Raw genomic sequence first — 17,534 nt, forward strand, 5'->3', positions numbered from 1 at the left:
ACATCACTCCTTAGCCTATAATTTAAAGATCAGCATTTGCATCAGTGCTTAGGAGCGTCCTGATTTTCAGGGCAGTCCTGGGTCATGTGAGAGACATCTGGTTATCTGGTCTGACCCCCACCCTTCTTGTGACTTGCAACTCGGAGCACCTGTATCTGAATTCCTTGCTCAGGGGCAGAAAAACCAGTTACTTTGGAATGCCGGTTCCTGTTAAGCTAAGCTAAATTAATTCTGGTGGTCCATTTTGGGCCTGTCCCTCACAATATGTTTTGACCCCCAATGCTCTGTGCTTGGGGGTCACTCCCAGCATTGCTCAGGGCCCCTGGTCATGCTGGATCTCCTGCATTCAAAGCCTGCAATCCAGCCCCGCGCTAGCTCTCTGGCCGCAAGTGCTTTCTAATTTTCCTTCTGTTGTGTCTTCTGAGTCTGGCGGAGGTTTTGTTCATGTCGTTTTGTCGTTTCTTGGGCCACATTAGGCGGCGCTCCGGGCTTCCTCCTGACTGTGCTCAGGAGTCACTCCTGGGACAGTGTGGGGGACCCACGCGCCGTGCCTGGGGTCCAGCCCAGCCCAGGCACGTGCAAGGCAGGGCCCTGCCCACCGCCCGAGCTCTCCGGGGTCCTGCGCACTGGCAAACCTGCGGCCTCGCCGATGCCCCTCTGCCCTGCAGGCGGGGACCCCGTGGTGCGGGCCCGAGTGCTGACCTGCGCCGAGGGCCTGGACCTGCCGCCGCTGGAACGGGCCATCCAGGAGCAGCGCGCCTACCTGAGAGAGCGGCCCGAAGCTTCCGGAAGCCCCGCCCCACCCCGCGCCTGAGCCCCGGCGGCCCCGGAGCGGCGCGGCAGCGGGGTACGACGGCGGGAGGGGCGCCCGGAGAACCCCCGGGGGAAACAAGCAGAAGCCCCCTGCGGGCAACTCGTGCGCGCGGGTGCGGCGCCGCCGGCGGCCGGCAGGGGGCGCCCCGAACGGCGGCTGCGCCGGGCCCCGCGCCGCGTCTCGGGTGACTCCCGGCCGGGGGGCGCCGGGCCCGCGCGTGGTGGGGGGGCGGCGCCGCGGGGGGCTCTCCTGCCGAGACCCGGCCTCTAGGAGGCCCGCGGCGGCGGCACGGGCCGCGTCTCGCCCCTGCGCGCGGCCTAGCGTGGCGCCGGGGCTTCGGAGACCCCTGACCCTTGACCTCTGCCCCGGGGCGGCCCCAGGAAGCCCTCGTGGGCCGCCCGCACCCCGGCCCGACCTGGCTGGGCAGCGACGGGGGTCCTCCAGAGCTCAGGCGGGCAACAGTGCGTCTCCCCGGGAGGCCCGGCGGGGGTGGGGGTAGGGGCTGGGGGTCAGGTGGGGCCAGCGCCGTTCCGGGTGCGGGGCTGGGGTGGGGGCGGGCAGGGGGGCTTCGGGGCCCTGCAGGCTGGGGGGGGGGGCAAACGCCCCGGGCGCCTCTGTTTCTGGGCAGCTCCGCGCCATGGATGTGTTCCAGAAGGTGGAGAAGATCGGGGAGGGCACCTACGGGGTGGTGTACAAGGCCCGCAACAGGGACACGGGCCAGCTGGTGGCCCTGAAGAAGATCCGGCTGGACCTGTGAGTGTTGGGCTGGGCCCGGCGGGGAGGGGGCTCGGCCCTGGGGTCTCTGGGATGGACTGGGGGCCCCGCAGGCGGGCGCTGGGCTGGACCCGTGGGTGCTGGACTGACCCTGCCCAGGTGGGGGTAGCAGAGACCCCAGAGCTGCAGTCACTCCGCTCCCCCGCGGGCCTTTCGGCTCCCGCCTCCAGCAACGCACCTTGCTTTCCCGCAGGGAGACGGAAGGAGTCCCCAGCACAGCCATCCGAGAGATCTCCCTTCTCAAAGAGCTGAAGCACCCCAACATTGTCAGGTGAGGTGGGGAGGACAGCCGGTGCTGCTGGGCCTGTGACCCCACCCCCTGGGCCCTAGGGCCTGACTCGGGGGTCTCCCTGCACCCCCCCCCCCAGGCTGCTGGACGTGGTGCACAGCGAGAAGAAGCTGTATCTGGTGTTCGAGTTCCTCAGCCAGGACCTGAAGAAGTACATGGACTCCAGCCCGGCCACTCCGCTACCCCTGCCCCTGGTGAAGGTAGTGACGGCCCACCCGGGGGAGGAAGTGACGGGGACCCCCCCACCCGGGAAAGGAGGTGATGAGAATCCCCCCACACACGGGGAAAGGAAGTGACAGGGAGACCCCGCCAAGGGAAGGTATTGATAGGGACCCCCCACTCCCAGGAAAGGTATTGACGAGGACCCCCCGCTCCCCGGGAAGGTAGTGATGGGACTCCCACTCCCGGGGAAGTTAATGACAGGGACCCCTACTCCGGGGAAGGTATTGATAGGACCCCCACTCCCAGGGAAGGTAGGTAATGGTGGGGACCCCCACTCCCAGGGAAGGTAGTGACGGGACCCCCACTCCCAGGGAGGTAATGGCGGGGACCCCCCCAGACCTATCTCTTCCAGCTGCTCCAGGGCGTCAGCTTCTGTCACTCACACCGCGTCATCCACCGCGACCTGAAGCCCCAGAACCTGCTCATCGACGAGCTGGGCGCCATCAAGCTGGCGGACTTCGGCCTGGCGCGAGCCTTTGGGGTGCCTTTGCGCACCTACACCCACGAGGTCCCCGGGGGACACGGAAGGGAGGACGCATCGGGCCGTGACCCGCCCACTGTCCCAGCTGTGATGCGGCTTCTGTGTCCACAGGTGGTGACACTGTGGTATCGCGCCCCTGAGATCCTGCTGGGTAGCAAGTTTTACTCAACGGCCGTGGACGTGTGGAGTGTAGGCTGCATCTTCGCTGAGATGGTATTGCCAGGCCCTGGGTGCCAGCCCCCGCGCCCATCACCCCACCTCCGCTGGGTTGGCCTCCACCCCAAGAACAACAGCCCAGCACTGGGGGTCCGGGCCTTTCTCGGGCAGAGGAAGTGGCCGTGTCCCTGGAGCCAAGACCTGGTGCTGGGAAGACCCCCTACCCCCACTCTGCGACCCCCACACCTGCCTCTTTCCTCCACAGGTGACCCACAGGGCACTGTTCCCCGGGGACTCGGAGATCGACCAGCTCTTCCGTATCTTCCGGACCCTGGGGACCCCCAGTGAAGCCGTGTGGCCCGGGGTCACACAGCTGCCCGACTACAAGAGCAGTTTCCCCAAGTGGGCCCGGAAGGGGCTTGATGAGGCGGTGCCCGGCCTGGAGCCAGAGGGCAAGGACCTGCTCACGGTAGGTCTGGGCGGCAGTGCCCGCTGCTGCCTGGCCTCCTCCAAGGGTGGGGCCCACCGTGTTTTGTTTGATTCCGGACATTTTCTTATTTTTCTCGGTTTGGTTTTGTTTGGGGCCACATGCAGCAATGCTCAGGGGCTACTCCGGGCTCTGCACTCAGGAATATCCCCCTAGCAATGACAGGGGGACCCTACAGGGTGCCGGAGATAGAATCCATGTTGGTTCAATATAGTGTTGCCTCGGCTTCTTTGTTCTGTTCTTGTGCTGTACCCAGGGGTGCCCAGAGCAAACATGTACCAGAACCAAAAGCAGGTCAGCCAAATGCAAGGCAAGTGTCCTGTCTCCAGGCCCGCACTGATGGTCCCACGGCCATGGCCGTGGCCTCTCTCGGAGCCCCATTCCCAGACCGGGCCTCACTCCATGTTTTTGATTCACACCCAGAGATGCTCAGAGGTTACTTCTGGCTCTGTGCTCAGGGCACGTGGGGTGCCGGGGATCGAACCCTGGAGGGCTATGTGCAGGGCAAACGCCCTCCCCACCGTGCTCTCGCTCCAGCCCTTGTGGCCATTTGTTTGAATTTCTTCCTCCCGTCCCCTTCATCCCCAGTGTGGTGTTGCCATGGTGACGAAGGTGCTCGCTGGGGTCGCCCTAAGATGCCTTTCCCTTGGTTGTGGGCTCCTACTCAGCCAAGGCGCCCTGCTGGTGTTGGGGGGCTGCCTGCTGGGAGCCGCTGCTGTGTTCCCACGCATGCTGGCCCAAGACCCCCAATTGTGCTCAGGCTGTGGGGGTCCCCCCTGATGTCCTGCTCACACACACACACCCCAATCTGCAGTGCAGCTAAAATTCTGGTGCTGGGATGGCAGAGAGTTCGGTACATGTAGCGCACCAGGGTTCAAACTCATGGCCGTTTGCCAGGCCCACGCCCTAAACCTGGACTCTTCCTCTGGACACACAGGCTGAGTCAGAACTGGCTGTTCCCTGCCACCTGGGCCCCTACCACTGACCCCTTCTCTGTCCTGCTGTTGTGCCGTCTCGGCCCCTGGCAGAGCCTCAGCGTGCCAGGCCTCTCTGGCAGAGCCACGGTCGTTGCTGACACAGACTGGGAGGCTTTGATCTGGTGTTGACTCTGGGAAGACGAGCGGCAGCTTCATCTTCCGGCTGCATGCCCAGCTTCCTGCCAGGCTGTGTGGTGGTGCCAAGCCTTTGCCCACAGGCTGGCAGACAGGCCACCGGGTTCTGAGCACTCAAGTTCCAGCCCCAGCACCGCACAGGCCCCAAGCACAGCCACCGTGGCCCCTCATAGCACAGCCCCCACCCCACTGGCTTCGCACGCGGCCAGTCCAGTTCCAGCCCCGACACCCTGTGAGGTATCCCCGAGCCCTGCCTGCCAGAAGTGACCCCTGAGCTCAGAGCCAGGGATAAGCCCTGAGTATATAGCTGGATATGGCCCCAAATAAGACAGAGAGGGTCAGCGTCAGCCTCAGGGCGGGAGGGCTCTGGACGTGGGGCCTGACCCTGGCCCAGACTCCTGGAGGGCCCCGCGCCGCCTGTGGAGTGATGCTCCCCACCTGTGGGGTGGTGCTCCCTGCAGCCCGGCCCATGGCTCTCTCCCTCCTTCCAGCAACTGCTGTGCTACGACCCCAGTCAGCGGGTCTCAGCCAAGGCCGCCCTCACTCATCCCTATTTCTCCGCTGAGGCCTCTCCAGGCCCCCGGCCCTGCGCGCTGGAGCACTTCTGCCGCTGAGCCGGGCGAGGCCCCCACCCACGGTCCCTGGAGGAGCTGAGCCAAGGCCTGGGGGCGGGTCCAGCCACAGGCTGGCCACTGGCTTTGAAGGTGCCCTTGAAGGTGCCTTTCTGGGCACAGAAGTTCTGTGCACAAGGGGGCGGGCCAAGGTGTCCCCCACCCCGACACTGGGCCTGCAGGTGGCAGGTGCCCCGGAGGGCAGGAGGCCTGCGGGTGTGGCCTGATGCCCTCCCCTGCCGGGCCAGACCCAGGGGCAAGGACGCCCCCTGCTGGCCCTTTGCGGGTTTAAGAAGTTTGGTTTCAGTTCGGTGTCCCACCTCACGGGAAGTGGGGTGTGGGGGAGAGAGGACGCGTTCCTGCTCCTCGAGGGGCTGGGGCGACCCCTCGGATCTGCTTTCTGTTACTTTGCTGCTGCCTTTGAGAATAGGGAATAAAAGTGACATATTTCTGACTCGCCCAGCGGGGCTTTGTTGTTTCCTGCTTGTGGGGGATCCCAGGAATCTGCAGGCAGGACAGGAAAGGGGGAACCCTGGGGGACCCCCACCGGGACTGCAGACAGAATCCATCCTTCGCTCCCCAGGGGGGAGATACGCGAGACGATTGACCATTTATTGAAAATGCAGAGCGAGTGGGGTGGGCAAGAGGCACCAGGCATGGTGGGGGGCCGCCAGACACGGGGCGGGGGGACGGGGGGGCCACCGGACCTCAGCGTAGGCAGAGCCCGGCGGGGGAGGCGGCGCGGAAGCAGCGGTAGCCCTCGAGCGCGGCGGGCAGCAGCAGCAGCCCGCTGAGCGGGTCCCGGCGGCAGCGCTCCATGGCCTCCTTGTAGCTCAGCGGCGCCTTGGACAGCGGGTCGGTGAGGTCCTTCTCGTAGGCGGCCTCGTCCTGCAGGAGCTGCGCCAGCTCCTCGCTGATCATGCCCGACTCCAGGGCCTGCGGCACGGGGATGCGGCCGGTCCTCCGGGGGTCGATGAGCCCCCCAGTGAGGTGCTGGGCCTGCAGGTGGGGGAGCACGCTGTCGCGCGGCATCCAGCCCTTCTGCACCGCCTCGCCCACCGAGAGCCGCTTCTTGCTCACGGGGTCCTCGATGCCCGTGAAGGCCTTCTGGGCATTGAGCAGCCTCTGCGTGGCCGTGTTCTCGATGAGGCCCCGCTCCAGCGCCTTGTGCACCGAGTAGCGCTCCCGGCTGAGCAGGTCCACGATGCCCCCCGTGGCCGCCTGCGCCTCCAGTAGCTTCTGCCCGGTCAGCGGGTCCAGCATGTTCTTGGCCACAGCCGTCTTGACGGAGCACTTGTTGTCCGTGGTGGTGTCGTAGATGCCAGCGATGGGGAAGCTGTCTTCGGCCAGCCCCAGCGAAAAGCCGGTGCAGAAGCCCCCGCTGCTGGCGCTCTGTGGACCGGGCGAGGCCAGCGGGGACTTGGAGATGATGGAGCCGATGGACAGTGATGGGCAGGGCTTGGTCTCGCCGGCCACCAGCAGGGCGAACTCGGAGATGGGCAGGCGGCCGTCCCGGTAGCGGTGGAACTCCTCCTTGGAGATGCGGCGGCAGCGCAGGGCCGCCTCGATGGAGTACTGCTTCCCGCTCTTGCGGTCCAGGAGCACCGACTCCTCGCCGCAGGGGCCCGAGGTGGTCACCTCCTCCCAGTCGCACTCCAGCTCTTGCAGCTGCAGGTACTGGCAGCGGTCGATGACACCCCGCTGGTAGGCCTCGTAGGGGGACATGTCCCTGCCCGTGTCGGGCTCCAGGATGCAGATCTTGGTGGAGAGGTTGGTCTCGCGTGTCTGGGTCTCCTGCCCTGGCTCCTCCCGGCCCACCCTGGCGTGCAGGTCCCGCAGGGTGCGCTCCTTCTCGTAGATCTGGTCCTTCTCGCGCAGGATGGCAGCCTCCAGCTGCGCCAGCTCCTGGCCGCGCTGGGCCGCTTTCTGCCGCTCGCTCTCTGCCCGGCGGCTCAGCTGCTGCGCCTCCTCCTCCAGGCTCAGCACCTCGCGCTCCTTCCGCCGCTCCAGCTCCCGCAGCTCCTGCTGCAGCTGCTGCTGCTCCCGGCGACCCTGCTCCCGGGCTCGCTGCAGCTCGGCCTCCTCGCGGGCCCAGGTCCTGGCCAACGCTTCGGCCCGCTCCAGTCGCTCCCGCAGCCGCCGCGCCTCGTCCTCCCGGGCCTGGCGGGCGGCGCGCTCCCGGGCGAGCAGGTCCCAGGCGCGTGCCCGCTCGGCCTCCAGCGCCGGGTCCTTCTCCACGCGGATCACCTCCTTGTACACAGTCTTCTCCTGTGCCTTGGTCTGCTGCAGCACGTCGACCTGCACCCGCAGGCCCTGGCACTGGCGGTGCAGCTCCGACACCCGCGCCTGCTCCTGCTCCAGGTCGCGCCGCAGTGCCGCGGCCGACTGTTCCACCTCCGGGTCCTTCTCCAGCTGCACCACCTCCTCCATGAGGATCTTCTCGGGCCGCGCCGGCGGCCGCTCCTCCAGCTCCCGGATACGCAGGTCCAGCTGCCGCCGCTCGCGCTCCAGCGCCAGCTTCTTGCCGCGGTCCTCCCCGAAAGTGAGCCGGCCCTCCTGCTCCTCCACGGCTGCCTGCAGCTGCCGCGCCTCGCGCTCCAGCTGCCGGCGCTGCGCCACCGCCTCGTCCAGACTCTGGCTCAGCCGGCTGTGCTCCTCGCGGAGCTTGGGGTCCTTCTGCATCACCACCACCTCCTGCACCACCAGCTTCTCCTCGGGCCGCCGCCGCTCCAGCAGCAGGAACTTGTTCTGCAGCTCGTACACCACGTCCTCGGCCGCCCGCCGCTTCTGGGCCGCGTCCCGCAGCTCCTGGCGCAGCCGCTCGGCCTCCTGCTCCAGCACGGGGTCCTTGTGCCGGCGCACCACCTCCTTGCTCACCGTCTTCGTCTCCACCTTGGCGCGCTCCCGCCGCCAGGAGTCCCGCTCGCCCTGCAGCCGGATGCGCTGCTCCTGGGCGCGGCCGCCGCGGTTCACCAGCTCGTTGAGCTGCGCCTTCAGGCGGTCGATCTCCCGCAGCACCTCGGGGCTCCGCTCGTGCCTCACCACCTCCTGCGTCACCTCCCTGTACTCCACGGGGGGCTTCTGCGCGCGGAGCACGGCCAGCTCGGCCAGCAGCCCCTCCACCTCCCGCTCCACGGCGCCCCGCCGCTGCCCGGCCTCCTGCACCTGTGCTCGGAGCCGCTCCGCCTCGCGCGCGGTCTCGGGGTCCACCTGGAAGACCTCGAGCACGCGCTCCTGCAGCTCCACGCGGGGCCGCTGCCGCTCGGCCTCTCCGTGCTTGCCCCGCAGCTCCCGCAGCTCGGTGGCCAGCGTGGCGTTCTCCCTGCGGGCCGCCTCCAGCAGGCCCCGCAGCCGCGCCGCCTCCTCCTGCAGGCCCGGGGCCGGCTCCACCCGCTTCACCTCCTTGACGACCACCTTGGGCTCCACGGCCCGGATGGCGCGCTCCAGCTCCTCCGCGCGCACGCGCGCCGCCGCCACCGCCTCCTCGGCCGCCGCGCGCCGCGCGCGGTCCTCCGCCAGCCGCACGCGCAGCGCCTGGGCCGCTTGCACCGTCTCCAGGTTCTTCTCAACCTTCACCACCTCCTTGAGCACCACCCGCTCCGTCACGCTCGCCTCCTTGCGCTCCAGAGCCTGAAGCTCCCTCTGCAGCTCCTGCAGCCGCGCCCCGACGGCCGCATCCTGCTCCCGCAGCTGCTGCAGCTCGCCACCCAGCTGGGCTGCCTGGCTGTCCAGGCCGGGGTCGCGCTCCACCTGGGTCACCTCCTTGGTGAGCAGCTGCGGCGGCACGGCCTTCCTCTGGCTCTCCAGCTGCACCACCTTCTGCGCCGCCATCTCCAGCTCGGCCTGCAGGAGCGCCCGCCGCGAGCCCTCGTCGGCCACCTGAGCCCGGAGACGCTCCAGGCTGCGCTCCAGCTCGGGGTCCCGGTAGAGCTCCACCACCTCCTTCTCCTCCAGCCGCTCCCGCGGCCGCTGAGCGCGCAGCCGCAGCAGCTGGTCCTGCTGCTCCTCCAGCTCCCGCCGCACGCGGCCCACACGCTGCCGCTCCTCCTCCAGCTGGGACCGTAGCGCCTCGGGCCCCATCTCCGCCGCCGCCGGGGCTGGGCGCTCAGCGCCCTGCACCGCTCCAGGGGTCAGCTGGGCATCCTCGCTGAGCTCCTTCTGCCGGGAGTGAGCGTGGGGTGGCAGAGAAGGAAGGGTGAGCCCCCAGAACCCCTCACTGCTGGTCACCAGGAGTCAGGATTGCTGTTGTTGCTATTACTTTTGATGGGGAGGTGCTTAGGCCACACCCGGCAGCACTCAGGGGGGGCACAGTGTTGGGGGAAGAGTCATCTTTAGAGATGCTCGGAGCACCGTGTGGGCTCGGAACCAAGACCTTAGGCGCTGTCTTTGTCTCTGTCTCTCTCTCCCCTCTCTTCTCTCTCTGTCTCTGTCTCTCTCACTCTCTCTTTCTCTCCTGGCTGCTCAGGTGTGGAGAACCAGGGCTGACTCGTGACCACTCAGGGATCACTCCTGGCAGGACTTTGGGGGTCAGACCCACGTGCAAACCATACCATGTCAACCCTTAGTACCAAACCCCTGCTCCCCTGGGGGGCTCTTGCTGAGGCCTTTTGTCCCCTGGGGGGAAGGTGACCTGAGGGCCTGCCTCTCAGATCCTGCCTCTTGGTGCTGTGAGGGGAGCCCCCGGGAGGCCCCAAGACCCGAGAAGCAGCCAGGTGTGGGGGGCCGTGCCCGTACCTTCTCCAGCATCTTCCTGGCAAATTCCAGATGCTGCAGCTGCTGCTGGTGTGCAGCCGTGGCCTCCGCATAGGCCTTGAGTAGGTCCTTCTCCTGGGGAGATGGAGACGGGCGGCAGAAGTCAGTGCTGGCCCTGGGGCGCGGCTCTGGGAGGGGGTTGTGGGACCACTCCAGCCCCCAACTCACCTGGGTCTGGATGCTTTCCTGCAGGGGCGCCACGTGGGGGCTCTCAGGGGCCAGCTGTGGGGGCTCCAGGGAGCAGCGGTAGGCATCTGCCTGCAGCTCGTAGTCCTGAGCAGCCAGGGTGGGGCGGGGGACATGGGCTGGGGTTAGGCGGGGCAGGTGCCAGGGGGAAGCAGGGCTCTGGGGTGGGGTGGCAGAGGGCCATGCTGACCTGGAGGGCGGCCTGCAGCTCCAGGGAGAGGCGGGAGGCCATGACCCTGGCCTGCTCGTGCTCCTGGATCTCCTGAAGCAGCCTCTGTGGGGAGACGCGCGAGTGAGGGGCAGAGCCAACCCCTCCCCGTGCCTGGCATCCCCCCTGCCTCGCGGTTATCTCGCCGAGGTCCTAATGCCCGGTGCAGACTGAACATCACTTGGAAACGGGGTGCAGCCCCCCAGCCCTGCGTGCCCGGCTGAGAGTCTGATGTGCAACGGGTGACGCCACTGGGGCCGGCCAGAGCCCTGCTGCCTGAGCTGACATTTACTTGGGGCATTTATTTTCATTTCTTGTTTGGTCTTGGAATCCCTGGGTCCTGGTGTCAGAGCAAGGGGCCCAGAGCGACGGTACAGCAGGGAGGGTGCTTGCCTCACACTCAGTTGACCCGGGTTCGATCCCCAGCATCCCACAGGAGCGATCCCTGAGCGCAGAGCCTGGAAAGAGTTCCTGAGCACCGCTGGGTGTCGCCCCAAACAAACTAAACACTTACAACCAAGAACAATTCTGAAGGCTTCTCCCATGTCCGGGTTTGGGGGGGGGGGGGGGTGGCAGCTGCCTACTCATCCCAATTCCCAAGAGTCCATTTCACATCCCTGGCTGCTGGGGCTTCCGCTGGAGTCCCATCCAGCCGCAGCTCAGGACTCGGGTCCTTCTACCGCCTGCCCTGTCCCCCGCGATGTGGCCATCGGTGGGCTGCTCTGCACTCTGGCTTCCACCCCTGTAGCCGGGGCGCCCCGAAACCCCCTCTGGACCCTGGCCAAGGCACAGCTGCTGGAGGGGGTGCCCTGCGGGCTGGAGCCCGGTGGCCACAGAGCCAGCTCCACCCTGGACCCGACACAGATGTGCTGGCCTGACCTCTCTGTCCAGCGATCAAAGCAGGGGCACTTCCGGTGTGGGCGCCAGAGACCTCCCAGGTCTAGGCGTTGGGAGTGCGTAGGGCCCACACACATGCAGCCCTGCCAGGGCCGGGGGTTGGACCGCGTTCACCAGCATGGCAGTCCCTCACCTTCTGTGCCTGCAGCTTGTAGGCCACCTGGCTGGGTCCATCACCTGGCCGCACCTGGCCGCGGGGCAGGTGCTCCAGCCAGGAGCTCAGGTTGTCCCTGCAGTTCCTGAACTGCTGGTAGGTGAGACTCAGGTCCTGCACCATCTTCTCCCTGCAGGTGGGGAAGCAGAGGTGAGAGCCCTGGGGGCAGCTGAGGGGCAGCGAGAGCCAAGTGGGGGGGTCCCCTGGGCGGGCCAGCCGGAAGGTCTGAGGGTGAATGGGGGCCAGGGCAGGAGCACAGCGGGCAGAGCATTAGCCTTGCCGGGGCCAACCCAGGTCACAAAAAAATTCCATATGGGAATTAGAAACATGGATTCCTGGGGTTGAAGCGATAGCACAGTGGGGAGGGTGTTTGCCTTGCACGCAGCCAACCCGGGTTTGATTCCCAGCATCCCATATGGTCTCCTGAGCACGGCCAGGAGTAATTCCTGAGTGCATGAGCCAGGAGTAACCCCTGTGCATCGCTGGGTGTGACTAAAAAAAAAAAAAAAAACATGGATTCCCTTTATTCCATATGGTTCCCCCAAGCACTGCCAGGCGTGATTCCTGCATGCACAGCCAGGAGTGACCCTGAGCATCGCCGGGTGTGGCCCCCAAACCAGAAAGAACTAAAGGCTGAGAGTAATAGTCCAGCGGGGAGGGCACCTGCCTTGCACACAGCTGACCCAGGTTCAGTTGCAGTTCCCAGCCACCCCACACGGTCCCCAGAGCCCCACCAGGAATGATTCCTGAGTTCAGAGCCATGATTAAACCCTGAGCACCCCCGGGTTTGGTCTGAAACCCAAAGATCGGCCAAGAGGCCCGGGCAGGAGTAGACCCTGGGCAACAGCCTGGAGGCATCACCACTGTAGAGCGCTGGCGTCACTCACCGGGACTCCAGCTGGTCCCCCACGGTGTGGTAGCGGTCGGTGAGGGCGCGCGCCCGGCGCTGCTGGCTGGGCAGGTCCTGGCAGAACTCGTGGCAGTTGCTCTGCAGCGCGCTGCACGCGTGCTCGGCTGCCTTCAGCTTCCGGTGCAGCGCCAGCACGCAGGCCTGCTGCTCCAGCAGCTCCCTCCGCAGGCGCTAGGGGACACACGGCACCATGCACCACTGCAACCCCCTGGCTCCCGAGCCCGCGCTGGACCCACCCCCCCAACACACACCTGCAGCTCCGCAACCCTGTCCTGCAGCGCCCCTGGACTGGCGGGCAGCGGCGCCTCCTGGGCCAGGGTGGACTCGAAGCCCTCAATGACTTTGCCCGCATCCAGGATCTGCTGCTCCAGTTCCAGGGCTGCCTGTGCCCTGCGGGGAGGCCGGGAGCGTCAGGCGGGCCCAGGGGACCCCCTGCTCCACCGCGGCCCTGCCCTGCCCGGGGCCCTTGCCAGGGAGGACTCACTTCTCCCCATAGAGGTCGCACAGAGCCCGCGTGTCCCTGTACTTGTTCTTGACGCTGTTCAGGACCACGGGCAGGTGCAGGGCAGCGGCACCCACTGGCCTCGCAGACAGGAAGTCCTCACACTCCCGCTGAGCCGCCTCCTTCTCGGACCCCAGGTCCTGCAGTCGCAGCGCCAAGGCCTGGTGGGGGTGGGTGGGGGGAGACTGGGTCAGCTCTGATCAGGGCAGCAGGGGGCCCACCCAGCCCCCCTGAGCTTGGGCCAGTCCTGGCTGCGAGTCCCAGACCCCCAGTCCTGGCCCTACTGGTCCCCCTGAGGATGACGAGGGTGAGTGGGCAAGGTGGGCTGATGTGACAACACGAGGGAGGGGTCACAAGGCTGGTTTTGGGTCACATTCCTGGTTCCAGAGCCTCAGTCCCTGCCCGCCCCATCATGGGTAATTCCAGCCTGTTCATAATTTTTGTTATTTGGGTCACATCCTGCAGTGCTCAGTGCTTATTCCTGACTCTGCACCACTCAGGTATCACGCCCGGTGGGGTTAGGGGTGCTGGGGATTAAACCCGGGTTGACCTCATGCTAGCCAAGGGCCTCAGCTGTGCTGTCTCTCCTGCACTTCTTCTAAGTTTGTTACCTGTTCCCTAAGGTCCGGGTACCCCACACTCCCTAGTCCATGGCTGTCCATAGCCCCAACCCACCCCCCCAACACTGTACTGACTCTGGGAGATCAGAATCCAGAATCCTTGTGCAGACCCCAAGCCCCTCTCCAGCTCTGCACTGTACTGGGGGGCCCGGTCTTTCCCTTCTGCCCCTCCCGCTGTCTCCCGCAGCCCACAGGGTCGGTTGTGGGGGGCTCAGACTCTGCATGGTTTCCTGCCCCTCTCCAGGACCCCTCCTTCATTCCCCGCCACCACCCCACCACCCCCCCCGCCTCCAGAGCCCCAACCCAACCCAGCTGCAAAGCCGCTTCCCAGTTTCGAGGGCCTATGACGGGTGAAAAGCACTGGTTGCCCAATCCTGTGAAGAGCATGATTTAAATTTCTACAACCCCAACTCAAACAATGTATTTGAGGAGAAACCGGTTTAGACACAGCCCCCACGCTGCTCCCCCAACAAGTGGGGCAGCCTGCAGAGCCAAAACTCTTAGAGCCAGTTTACAAAGGCTGGGAACCCCCTCACCCTCCCCGGCTCTGAACTGGCTTTGTCCCCAGACGGGAGGAATCCTGGGAAAGTGCCACCAGGAGCCTCCCAGGCTGAGGGCCAAGGTCGGGCCCTTATTTTTTGTTTTCAAGTTTTTTGGTGGCGATATTCAGGGCTGACTCCTGGCTCTGTGCTCAGGGATCACTCCTAGCAGCACTCAGGGGACCATATGGGTGCTGGAGATTGAACCCAGGTTAGCTCTATGCAAGGCAAATGTCCTACCCACTGCACAACTGCTTTCGCCCTGGCTCAGTTCACTCCAGAAGCTTCTCCAGACATTAACCTCGGGATAATAATCCCAACTAAATGTTTTTATTGTTGGATTTTTGTTTTTGCTTTTGGGGTCACACCGGCAATGCACAGGAGTTACTCCTGGCTTTGCACTCAGGAATTACTCCTGGCGGTGCTCGGGGGACCATATGGATGCTGAGAAACGAAGCCGGGTCAGCCACGTGCAAGGCAAATGCACTACCAGCTGTACTATCACTTCGGCCCCTGTTGTTTTGTTTTGTTTTGTTTGGGGGCCACAGCTGGTGGTGCTCAGAACTCACACCAGGCTATGTGCTCAGAGATCACTCCTGCAGGCTCAGGGGACCAGGAGGTGTGCATGGAACTGAAATCAGGTCAGCTGCATCAAGGCAAGTGCCCTGCCCATTGAATTATCTCTCCAGCCCTCTGAAGTGGGTGTTTTTATGTCCATTTTCAGGGATGAGGATGGCAAGACCCAGAGAGGTTAAGTGAGTTACTCAAAGTTGCAGAGCTGGTCTGCAGAGGTGCGAGCGAGGATGGGGACAGGATGGGGACCAGCCTGTCTGAATGTTTCCTCCTCCACCTCTGTCCCCAGGGCTGCCCCCACAAGCACCTTTAACTGTCGCTCTGCCTCATCTCCTCCTCCTCCTCTCCCCTCTTCTACTCCTCCACTCCCTCCTCCTCCTCTCTTCCTCCTCCTCCTCCTCCTCCTTCCCTCTTCCTATCCCTCCTCCTCCTCTCCCCTCTCCTCCTCCTCTCTCCCACCTACCTCCTCCCTCTTCCTCCTCTCCTTACTCCTCCTCCTCCTCCACCTCCTCCTCCTCCTCACCCACCTTGTGGCCTTGGATGCGGGCCTCCAGGTCCTCCAGGGGGGTGCTGCGGTTGAGTGGGCCCCGAGCCCACGCCAGCACCTGCTGCTCTGTCTGTGTCAGCTCCCTGTCCAGCCTGGTCATCTGGGTTAGGAGCTTCTGCGCCTGGGGGTCGGCTGGGGTGGAGCCGCTCTGAGCTGGGGGCACAGGACACTGCTGAAGGCCCAAGGCTTGGCTCCATCTCTGGGGGTCCCTCCCCAGACCCCAGACTCCCACAGATGGTGGCACTTGGTGGCACGCAAGGGGAGGGGATGGGCAGCCCAGCAGGTTGCCAAGTTGCCACCCCAGGAGAGAGGCTCCCCATCACAGGGCTACCCCCAGGTACCCTGCTGGCCAGGCCGCAGGGGGTCCTCTACATCAGCCTTTAGCTGGCTCTGGATGGTGGTCAGTTTCTGCTTCAGGGCCTGCAGCTCCGAGCTCAGCCTAAATGGAGTCAAAGAACCAGTGGACCTCAGTGGACCCAGACGCCAGGTGGAGGCGGGCTGGTCACCCCCCAGCCACACTCACTTGGAGGCTCTGGCCAAGGCTTCGGGGTCCGGAGCCGGGATGCTGAAGCAGGCGGCCGGGGCACGCTTGGTCTCCCCACCCGGGTGCTGCACGACCCAGGTGTGGGGGTCATTGTTGTCCACCAGCAAGTACCGCTCACCGCGCAGGAGTTGCACCTGGAGGCATGTGGGAGGGACGCATGCAGGCTCAGGGTGGGCCAGGAGAGGGATGAGAGCAAGATGGGGTTGGGACAGGTGCGTGGAGGCCACCTGGACAGGCCAGGGGACAGAACAAGGCTCGGGTGGAGCTAGAGGAGGGAGACGTGGGGCTGAATTGTGGGGGTAGAAACAGTGGGGGTGGGAGAGGACAGGCAAGGGCCTGAGGCTGGAGTGGGAATACTGGACTGGACGGGGTGGGCGGGGTCATGTTGGTGGGCGGGGCTTGGCGGACAGGCGGAGTCTTGTAAGCCTGTGATCTTGGCAGAGGTGGGCGGGGCCACGCAGGGGGCGTGGTCATGTGGCTGCTGGGCGTGGTCAGGGCAGGAATGGGTGGGGTCACGCCGTGATGGGCGTAGTCCTAACAGGTGTGGGTGGGGTCAGGAGAGTAGGTGGGGCCGGGGAGTGGGCAGCTGCCTTCCTACCTCTCCTGAGTCCCAGTCACAGATGCTGTCCACGTGCAGCGCCTTCTGGGGCGGGTTCCTGCGCTGCGGGAGGGGTGCCACCTCGCGGCTCCGCCGCTGCAGGTCCCCAATGGTCCTCTCGGCCATCGCCAGCTGTTTCTCCTCCCCCTGCGTGGGCCCAGGCCACGGGGGGCACAAGTCAGGCTTCACTGCAGGCCCGTCTGACACGCTCTCCCCAGAAGGGCCAGCGGTGTGGCCTGCCCGAGGACACAGTCTCTAGCTCGGCCGCCCCATGGGGGTCCCAGGCCCCTGTTCCTACTGGTTGGGGTGGAAGTGAGGTGTGTCCAACATCTCTAGGCCTCCAGACTGGGAAGTGACGGGCCTGGCAGCTCTCCCTGACTAGCAGAGAAAACTGAGGCCCCAGAGGAGGAGGCTTGCTGCTCCCCACCGGCCTCCACCTACTCCTGCTCCCAAGGGCAGCGCTCCCAAGGGCTGTATCTTTGGGGGAGGCCCAGGCAGATGGGGCCCAACCCCCAGTCAGGGGCCAGATGGCTGGGGGGCTCACCTCCAACTGCCGCAGCATCTCTGTGTGGCTGCTTGGGGGTCCCCCCGGGGCACAGCTGTACTGGGTGTTCAGGTTGGAGCTGATCTTCGCAAGAGTGTTACTGATGGATTCAGCCTCTTCTTGGAACTGAGGTTGGCAGGTGGTCAAGGGCAGAGCCTGGGCACCCCGCCGCCTGCTGCCCCTGAAGGCTAGCTGACCCCAAACCCAGAAGGACCCCTGGGCTCCCGCCCTCATTTCCTGCAGGGCCAAGGACACCGTGGCTCTGCTTGAAGAGGTGTCCTGGCTGAGCCCTGCACTTCTCCAGCCCCGAGTGAGGGTAGAAACATGTGGCTTTCGATATTTGTTCTCTTGGAGAGGACACACACCTGGAAGTTCTTGGGGGACCATGTGATGTCAGGGATGGAATCCAGGCCTCCCACAAGCAAAGCCCTATGTGCTCCAGCCCTATGAACTGTCTCCCGGGCCTGGAAATGTGCTTCTGAGGAAAATCACTCAGGGGAGGGGGGAGTTGGCTCAGCAGTAAGAGCAGGTGCTGGGAATGTGCCAGGCCCTGGGTGCCACCCTAGCTACACACACACACACACACACACAAGCGTGCATACATGCATGCACATACACATACACATATGCACACACATGCACACATGAACGCATGCATGCATACACACATGAATGCATATGCATATGCACACACATGCACACGCATGCACACCAGCACACATGTATCAGTGGCTCTGCAGTCTAATCAGAAGTGGATGGTGCATGGATGGTGTCGAGGAAAAATGTCTTTGGCAAAATAAGTGAGAAAACAGGGCTGGAGCAATAGGCTGGAGTGAGGAGGGCGTTCGCCTTGCACACAGTTCAGTCCCAGGCACCCCATCAGGTCCCCTGAGTGCAGAGCCAGGAGTAACCCCTGAGCATCGCGAGCCCCTGGCCCATCACCCCCCAAAAGAAAGCAAAAAAAAAAAAAGTAAGGAAAGGCTAACTGCATGGCTGCCATCTTGAGGTGTCTGA

The 17,534-nt window shown here is 64.9% G+C and overlaps 2 protein-coding genes across 3 annotated transcripts in view; one reads left to right on the forward strand and one right to left on the reverse strand.

Annotated features, from left to right (window-relative positions):
* EVPL (envoplakin) overlaps positions 1-17,534 on the reverse strand; it is an 83,153-nt gene that overhangs the window by 59,848 nt on the left and 5,771 nt on the right. The window contains exons 10-22 of the mRNA XM_056115355.1: positions 16,521-16,646; positions 15,977-16,123; positions 15,358-15,512; positions 15,176-15,273; positions 14,815-14,987; positions 12,538-12,716; positions 12,305-12,443; positions 12,031-12,224; positions 11,123-11,273; positions 10,075-10,158; positions 9,867-9,971; positions 9,681-9,773; positions 8,763-9,104 (exon numbers count right to left, since the gene is read on the reverse strand). Of these exons, the coding sequence (XP_055971330.1) occupies positions 8,763-9,104; positions 9,681-9,773; positions 9,867-9,971; positions 10,075-10,158; positions 11,123-11,273; positions 12,031-12,224; positions 12,305-12,443; positions 12,538-12,716; positions 14,815-14,987; positions 15,176-15,273; positions 15,358-15,512; positions 15,977-16,123; positions 16,521-16,646 (1,986 nt within the window). The remainder of the gene's footprint in view (positions 1-8,762; positions 9,105-9,680; positions 9,774-9,866; positions 9,972-10,074; positions 10,159-11,122; positions 11,274-12,030; positions 12,225-12,304; positions 12,444-12,537; positions 12,717-14,814; positions 14,988-15,175; positions 15,274-15,357; positions 15,513-15,976; positions 16,124-16,520; positions 16,647-17,534) is intronic.
* On the forward strand, positions 767-5,274 carry CDK3 (cyclin dependent kinase 3). 2 transcript variants are annotated; one of them, XM_056115435.1, is made up of 8 exons: positions 767-847; positions 1,443-1,567; positions 1,782-1,859; positions 1,957-2,077; positions 2,452-2,607; positions 2,692-2,793; positions 3,002-3,205; positions 4,827-5,274. In XM_056115435.1, the coding sequence occupies exons 2-8, from the start codon at positions 1,452-1,454 to the stop codon at positions 4,947-4,949; spliced, it is 900 nt and encodes a 299-aa protein (XP_055971410.1). In that variant the 5' UTR covers positions 767-847; positions 1,443-1,451; the 3' UTR covers positions 4,950-5,274. The 2 variants fall into 2 exon arrangements, with proteins under 2 accessions (XP_055971410.1, XP_055971409.1); XM_056115434.1 differs by lacking the exon at positions 767-847 and having other exon boundaries at positions 2,437-2,607; positions 4,827-5,271.

Source organism: Sorex fumeus, unplaced genomic scaffold, assembly GCF_029834395.1.
Source record: "Sorex fumeus unplaced genomic scaffold, SorFum_2.1 ptg000029l, whole genome shotgun sequence".
Taxonomy (NCBI): domain Eukaryota; kingdom Metazoa; phylum Chordata; class Mammalia; order Eulipotyphla; family Soricidae; genus Sorex; species Sorex fumeus.

Bases quoted from the DNA above. Each gene is read 5' to 3' on its own strand.
- CDK3 (XM_056115434.1), top strand. From the start codon at position 1,452: ATGGATGTGTTCCAGAAGGTGGAGAAGATCGGGGAGGGCACCTACGGG. The intron at 2,078-2,436 runs GTAGTGACGGCC...GGACCCCCCCAG, and splicing joins TACCCCTGCCCCTGGTGAAG to ACCTATCTCTTCCAGCTGCT. The intron at 2,794-3,001 runs GTATTGCCAGGC...TTTCCTCCACAG, and splicing joins GCTGCATCTTCGCTGAGATG to GTGACCCACAGGGCACTGTT.